The 7,058-nt window shown below is 36.2% G+C and overlaps 1 protein-coding gene across 3 annotated transcripts in view; it reads right to left on the reverse strand.

Moving 5' to 3' along the window:
- LOC104805731 overlaps nt 1–6,391 on the reverse strand; it is a 14,435-nt gene extending 8,044 nt beyond the window's left edge. Inside the window, exons 1-15 of one of the 3 annotated variants that reach the window (XM_010530385.2) lie at nt 6,059–6,391; nt 4,990–5,070; nt 4,489–4,626; nt 3,928–4,038; nt 3,781–3,831; nt 3,568–3,668; nt 3,081–3,132; nt 2,464–2,595; nt 2,112–2,369; nt 1,934–2,012; nt 1,587–1,675; nt 1,385–1,468; nt 716–790; nt 556–603; nt 160–255 (exon numbers count right to left, since the gene is read on the reverse strand). In XM_010530385.2, the coding sequence (XP_010528687.1) occupies nt 160–255; nt 556–603; nt 716–790; nt 1,385–1,468; nt 1,587–1,675; nt 1,934–2,012; nt 2,112–2,369; nt 2,464–2,595; nt 3,081–3,132; nt 3,568–3,668; nt 3,781–3,831; nt 3,928–4,038; nt 4,489–4,626; nt 4,990–5,070; nt 6,059–6,223 (1,560 nt within the window). In that variant the 5' untranslated portion in view covers nt 6,224–6,391. Of the gene's footprint in view, nt 1–159; nt 256–555; nt 604–715; nt 791–1,384; nt 1,469–1,586; nt 1,676–1,933; nt 2,013–2,111; nt 2,370–2,463; nt 2,596–3,080; nt 3,133–3,567; nt 3,669–3,780; nt 3,843–3,927; nt 4,039–4,488; nt 4,630–4,989; nt 5,071–6,058 lie in introns of those variants that run through there. The other 2 variants (XM_010530384.2, XM_010530386.2) reach the window with 2 other exon arrangements.
- Between the last annotated feature and the right edge of the window lie 667 nt (nt 6,392–7,058).

Below are 7,058 nucleotides of genomic sequence, written 5' to 3' on the forward strand. Positions count from 1 at the left end.
TTTTGTTTTTTTTGTGGGGGGGGGGGGGGGCAAGATAACAATAACATGTAATCTGATCAAACTAGTATAATATATTACACTGAATATTCAAGCTCCAGAAATATTTGATTAATTCATGTTTTCTCTAATATAGGAAAACACTGGAATAAGTTGAGGTACCTTGTACTTCCCCAGAATATTGTCAATGTACCCAGACAGAGCAAGCACAATGTATTTGAGGGCAGCACGTGCAGAAGCCATTGATTGACGAGCTCCCTGAAAACGAACTCGTCTTCAATTCATATAATAGCATTCCATGGATCAGTGTTGGAGCAGATGCATATAAGACAAATCACATAAAGCTTGTGAAATTGTAAGCAGACATGCAACTATGCATGAACACTTGCATCATATTATCAGAATTGCCCACTAAGCAAGTACAGAATACAAGGACGGGATTCTCTGAGCTAACTATCTTAATACAATTTCTTCTATCAGCTCGTCATAAATAATATCAATAACGATGAAAATCCATGCAAATATCATAGGGAGAAAATACAAAGGGTGTAAATAAACCTGGATTGTACCCAAAAGATCTTCCAGAAGCTCTACACTAAGATCAACCTGAAACAGAATAAAGCTAGTTGTCACAACAATTCAAAGTATCTATAAAACAACAATAATCGTGAAAAAAAAAATCAATATAAATATTGCACTTAAAGAACTGCAGCTGAACCTTCGCAATCACTTGTGCTGCCCAAGGTGCAAGAATGGAAGAACACAGATCAATCAGAATACATGCAGCCTTAGCCTGCAAAAAAGTTACTGTTATAAGCAGTGCATCTCCACAAACGCAACTTCCCCTTGATTGCACTCTCAGAAGGACAAATACATGCAATTTAACAGAACCAGGTTCAAAGCTTCCAGATTACCGCCAGCCAATTTCTATACACCAAAATCGTTTGACTAAAGTTGCGTTCAAGAGAAATTTAGACATGACAGATTATTCATTTACTCCTACCACATTATTCATTGTGTTGTACAAGTCAGGCATGACACATTTCACAAGTTTCTCGAGGTATTTACTTCCCTACAGATTCCACTACAAGACAAACTTGTAATGGACACAGATAAATTGCATAAATAAGAAAATTGGGATAAAACAAGTTCACAGAACAAGGAGGAAACTCTCTCTATTACAAGCCCTTATTTTCAGCACTATTTCCGAACTTAAAGGCTTTACTTTCTACATGCTTCGATTCTTCTACCCAAGTGTCTACAAGGAGAAACTATTAAACAATAAGCACAACGATAACATATAGCATACTATTCTACAATTACCGCACACAGACACTAAATATGAGATAAGATAGAAAAAACAGTTTAGAAGACTGAAAGAACTGACATGAGATTGTGAAAAAGATGAAAGATAGCCAGCACAAGCCTGAAGAAGAGAACGGTATGATGGTGAAGATGACATCAGAACAATCTGAAATAAGAACCATTCAGGTCGTCAGAATTGAATCCGAGAAAATACAACTCCACCACATATTCATCATCTGCCAGGAAAAGAATATAATCAGTGGCAACAAATTCCGCAATGCAACCTGGGATAAGGCTTGCTGAACATAAGCTTGCCCCCACAAAGAAAAATCAGTTATGTTATCAGAAGAGCTGCTTCCGTGAGGACGAAGTGCTGACCCGAGGAAAAAGAGTGTCAGAGAGATTGATGAGAAACCCCATTAATGCATTAATGGAGAAGCATGAATGGATTACAACTAGAGAAAAAGACATACAGCATACAGAAAGTAAGTCTATTAAGCAAGCAATGTAGGAAAATTTGCAAATAGTCATATCGAACTATTACACAATCATCCTCCAGAAACCACTGACTGAGTAAGAAACCAAACATATTATGAGAAGAGTCCAGGCAACTGAAAAAAGAATAATCTACCAGGCAACAATGCTTGCACGAGAGGTAGTGCAGACCAGAGATTGGAAGGTTTTTCTGACAATCTACTGCAAAGCACAGGCTGCAGAAGTGAGAGAGATCAATATTAACATCTTAAAAGCAGATGCCACAGGAGTCAGACAAATACTGACAAAGACCTTTACTGTCAAAGATAACTAACCTGTGCAGCACAGGAAAAGAGAACATGTAAAATTCCTTCCTCCACTGCTGCTATGTCCAAGATATTGATAATGCTACTATCGAAATCAGAGACAAGCATCGTAATCTTTTCCCCAAACAAGCTTGCATAATCGGCTTTGTCATCAGGAGAACAAATTTCAGATTTTGATGCATCCTCTTCTGATGTAGATGCAACACCAGTACAGGTGGGATCCTCTTGCACAACAGATACACTAAGTTTTTGTAGGATTTTAGCCGCCTGGATAAATTAGTGCACATATAAAGTCAATTCTAGATACCAATAAACAATTCCTACTGAAACAGAAAAAAAATGCATACAAAAAATCAATCACCATTCTACAAACAATTCTCAGATCAGGATCTTTGCAAGCCTTTCGTAGAAGCATAAGAATGGCATCGGAACGAAAGACAGCTGAATTCGACGCAGATAAAGCAACAAATGAAGTGCCACGTGACCTTCTAGGCTGCCCTTACAGGAAGAGAAAAAAAAAATGAAAAAAGTCAGTAGGGAAGTACATATTTTCATCTTGTTTTCAACCGAAAGCAGAACTTTAGTTCTTAACTGAGGGCATACGAGCTTTGGATAAAATGACTGCCCATCTAATGTATGTGAGTGAAAAGCTAGTTTACATTCATAATTAATCCAAAATGATATAAACTCAGCTGCCAACTTATTCTTAATGGCAGAAAACATAACTACATGTGTAAAAGATAAATTTGTATAAACCAGTGGAGAGCAAAGCACACCAAGCCAAACAAACAGGCTGATTGTTTTAGATATCGGAGTAGGAACAAAAACTTGCTTACCATAAAAGACCTGCTACCTAGAACTTGCTTAAGGTGAAAATCTTTCTGCTTAAATATAAATCAACAAACGGCATGGAGAGAATGTAATGAATAAACCTAACTGCCCAGAAGTCATTGAAGGAAAGAAAAATGATGCGAGTACCTCGAAGTTAGAAGAAACAGTAACAACACTGGCAGCAGATCTTCCAGTTTCTCTGGACAATTAAGTATCATTAGACCCCATATTGTGGTGACTTCGATTTTGCGGATACGACAAACTAAATCGCTTAGCTGGTACTTCATTACAAGACAACTCAAAATGTTCTGTTCTAATGTGGTAACTTCAATTTTGCAGGTACAGCTGGCTAAACAATCAAGATGGGGCTTCAATACAGAGATAGAACTTGAATTGTTCTCCATCGTTATTTTCTCAGTCCAAAACAAGGAGGAAACATGTCTGTGGCATATAGATAAGGAAAAAAACAAAGAAAGAACAAAAGGAAAAAGGAAAAAGAAAATAACTAACTATTTCATACTATAAGAATCAATATAGGGTTTACTAGGTAGGATATATATTAATCATCCATATACCACGTCCACGTGTAAGTACATGCACTTAAATTGACAGAATCTAAAAGCAGACAACAAACCTCTCATTTATAACCTGGAGGATAGGGTAAAATGGACCAGTAAGCATAGCAAGAAAACGTAGATTAGAATCAACGTCATCTGGAAAGCCGCAAAGGTCTGCCTGTGAAACAACAAGCAGCATAATAAAACAGAGAGAAAAGAAAATGCATGTTCCAGCCCCAATCCACCAAGAAACAAAAAGTGGTATTACTCAAGAAAGATGTATAAGTTACCTCGAGTTGGGGGAGGAAAGTACGCAATCGCCTTGTCATGTCTTGAAGAAACTATAAAGTAGCTGGAATCAGATAATATGCAGATAAATTCACACAATAAATGCCATACACGAAAACATTATACACAAGAAACTTTAGAGATCGCACCTGAAGATGCATATCATGAGCATCTAGCTTATGTGAAATAATATGTGGCAGCAAGTGATTTACAACAGGCTGGAACTCTGGTTCAAGCCCAGGAATTGATATCCCAATAAGCTACGCAAGAGTGAGGAAATTAAGTCTAAGAAATACAAAATCGGCCTAAACGTTAACGCAATAAAAGGAAACATAACAGCTTAAGTAGAAAAGCCTTAAGAAATAACTTTGGAAAGCAAAATGGCAACAGACAAAATTCCTGAACCGAAAAAATACATTTTCCATGTTGCACCATCAAATTTAAAAATCATCATAATAATCTACTCTACAACAGATTTTTTGTCCATGGTCACTCTTTCTGATGTATTACTACAAAATCAATATCCTAATATGATCCCAAAAGAAAGCATGCCTTGAAGTATTCAACTAAAATTGTTTTCTTGCATGTTACCAGCAGCTCTATTGTTTTAAATTCTCAAAGCAAGAGTTCTAAGATCGTCATAAATATTTTCTCTTGTTCAGACCGTGGGGCATACATGCAAATTTTCTCTATTAATTTTTAGCACTTACCTGGATGAAAAAGATGGCTATTGGGTTACCGCGTAAGCAAGATATTCGAACATAGCGACAAGGAGTGTAGTTCACAGGATAAACCATGTCGCGTCGGGGTGCTTCACAGCGAGGGCGGACCTTAACAAATGACTCTGGCTGCTAAAGAAAGCTAGTCAACATAATGTACAGGATGTTGTGCAAACAATTAAGAAATGAAAGTCTCCACATGAATGGAGAAATCAGAAATTAAGAAATGAAAGTCTTAGGAGTAAGGAGCATGGTATAGTTGTATACTTAAACCAGTTAGGCTTGGAGTTGTTCAAAGAACACAAAGCAAGATAAAATGATTATTCATCCAAATGTAAATGGATGTGAACCTACAGAAACCCTTTTCTGTTTGATTTAACTCAGATTCTGAGCTTTTATTAGAAGAATTGGAACAAAAAAACCCAAATCATCACAACAGTTCTTACATGGCACAATCTGTTGCAATTCCAACAACTACAATTATGCATCTACCTTATATTGTAATCCAACAGTTATTTCCCATTCAAGCACAGACTTATTGTATATGCGTATGTGTGATAACAGACAAGGTTCCTGCAAAAAGAAGAAAAAAATGAAGATTACATTTCGCACGTGGTAGGATGAAATGAAAATATAATCATAAAAAACACAATAATTACAAGGGAGTCATATCAGTCACACTACTGTGTCTTCGGAGCAAATTAGGCGAACAGCAGAAACCATGTTTGCTTAAAAGTTTGATAAGGTACACCATGAAATCTAGCGTAGTCATTAAGATGTTTTCGTATCCAGTTAATTTACAGTTTTCTCCAAGAAATAACAAAATATCCTTGTCCAAATTACAATAACAACAGAAACTAAGAAAATAATCAAACGGATAGATAAAAAGAAATATAAAGTACTTCTTGCTCTAACTTATGACACATATCCATACAAGAACAAACTTCAAGAAATGCGTATTTTCCATTTGTTTTTTTTTTTAATTAAGAGAACTGTATACCAAAATTGTAAAATGTTTAATGGTGAAAGCGGAAAATGAAACGAAGTTCCGAAAAAGGCACAAGGCTTCACACCATTCCCAAGAGGTGAGAGCTCATACTAACACTGTATGTACAATATTCGATCTCACAGAGTGAAACATTAACACGGCAATTACTTTGATACGTTTTTCAGCCTATTTTTCTTAAATCTTTCATCAATGTCACACACTAAGTTCTCTGTGGCCAACCAAACCATGGCATGCCTCCGCTCTATTCCAAAGTCAATCCACACTACAACGAAGCCCAAAACTTTCTCAAACAAAAGATGAACAACTCCTAAAACTATCTTGACAAAAGTTTCTAAGTGTACGTCTACATCACTCCAGTGTTTTTTTTCCTAGAAATCTTCGTTCCACGCTACGACCCAATGTACAAATTCTCAACGAACGCGAAGCAAGAAACCCCACCGACAAGAAAAGAAGCAAAATCAACGAAACACTCGTCGACGGAAAAATCCCACGAACGCGTACGTACACACAGAGCGAGCGAGAGAGAGAGAAAGAGAAGATCTTGAACAGTACCTCGAGCTCGAGCAAGATCCACTCCTTGGTGTTGGTTCCGGTGGACCAATGCGAACGAAGATCAGTCTCAAGAACCTGACCCGCCTTCTGCGACGGCGACTCCCGCGACATCGCCTTGACCTTGTACGGCAACGGCTTCACCCTCGGCTCCAAATCCATCTCCATCTCCTACCAATCCTCCCTTCCCCCCTCTTCCAGATCCCGAAACCGAAATCGGAGAGTGTAATTAGGGTTTTAGAGATTCTTGCTCGCAAGGGATTTGAATTGAGATCAGCTTGGAGATGAGTTTATCCTTCGCACTTCTCTCAGGTTGATTCTGGTCAAAACCCTCTCTGTTCGAAATGCCACACGCGAACTCAAACACTAGTTAAATATTCGTATATGCTTTTTTTTCCTGAAAAAAAAAATTGTATTTTTTCAATAAATAAAAAACTAAATGTTAATTTCGAAGTCTTAAAAATATAAAATATATTTGAAATCGTTTTTCAATTAGCTATAAAATACATTATTTCTTTAGGAAGTTTCTATGTATCATCAAATATAGTTTTATTTTATGCCGTATTTTTTTTTTCTTTTTTTTGGTCCAACTCTTCCGCAAATATAGACAGAACTTGCAAAATCTTCTTGACAAAAAATAAAAAATAAAAATAAATTTTCAAGATAATCTCATCCTAAATTTCACTCTAAGGTTTTTATATATATTTGAATTAAAGACCAGTTTTAACTTATTTATCTAAACTCTATCCCATATAATCATTCTATTGATATTAACAAAATAAAATTGCTGATGTGATGGTATTAACATATTGCGATTGAAATAACGTCGGGTATTCTCTAGTATAAGATACAATAATACCCATGCATACAAAAAAAAAATACAATATTCACTAAATTTCATTGTTTTAAACAGGACCGACTAAAAAAATTTAATCAGCTTTGTAATCTCCAATGGTTTATATAACACTTTACAATAATGTTTTTTTTAATATATTCTTTCCCT

The sequence above is a fragment of the Tarenaya hassleriana genome, unplaced genomic scaffold (assembly GCF_000463585.1).
Source record: "Tarenaya hassleriana unplaced genomic scaffold, ASM46358v1 Cleome11, whole genome shotgun sequence".
Taxonomy (NCBI): Eukaryota; Viridiplantae; Streptophyta; class Magnoliopsida; order Brassicales; family Cleomaceae; genus Tarenaya; species Tarenaya hassleriana.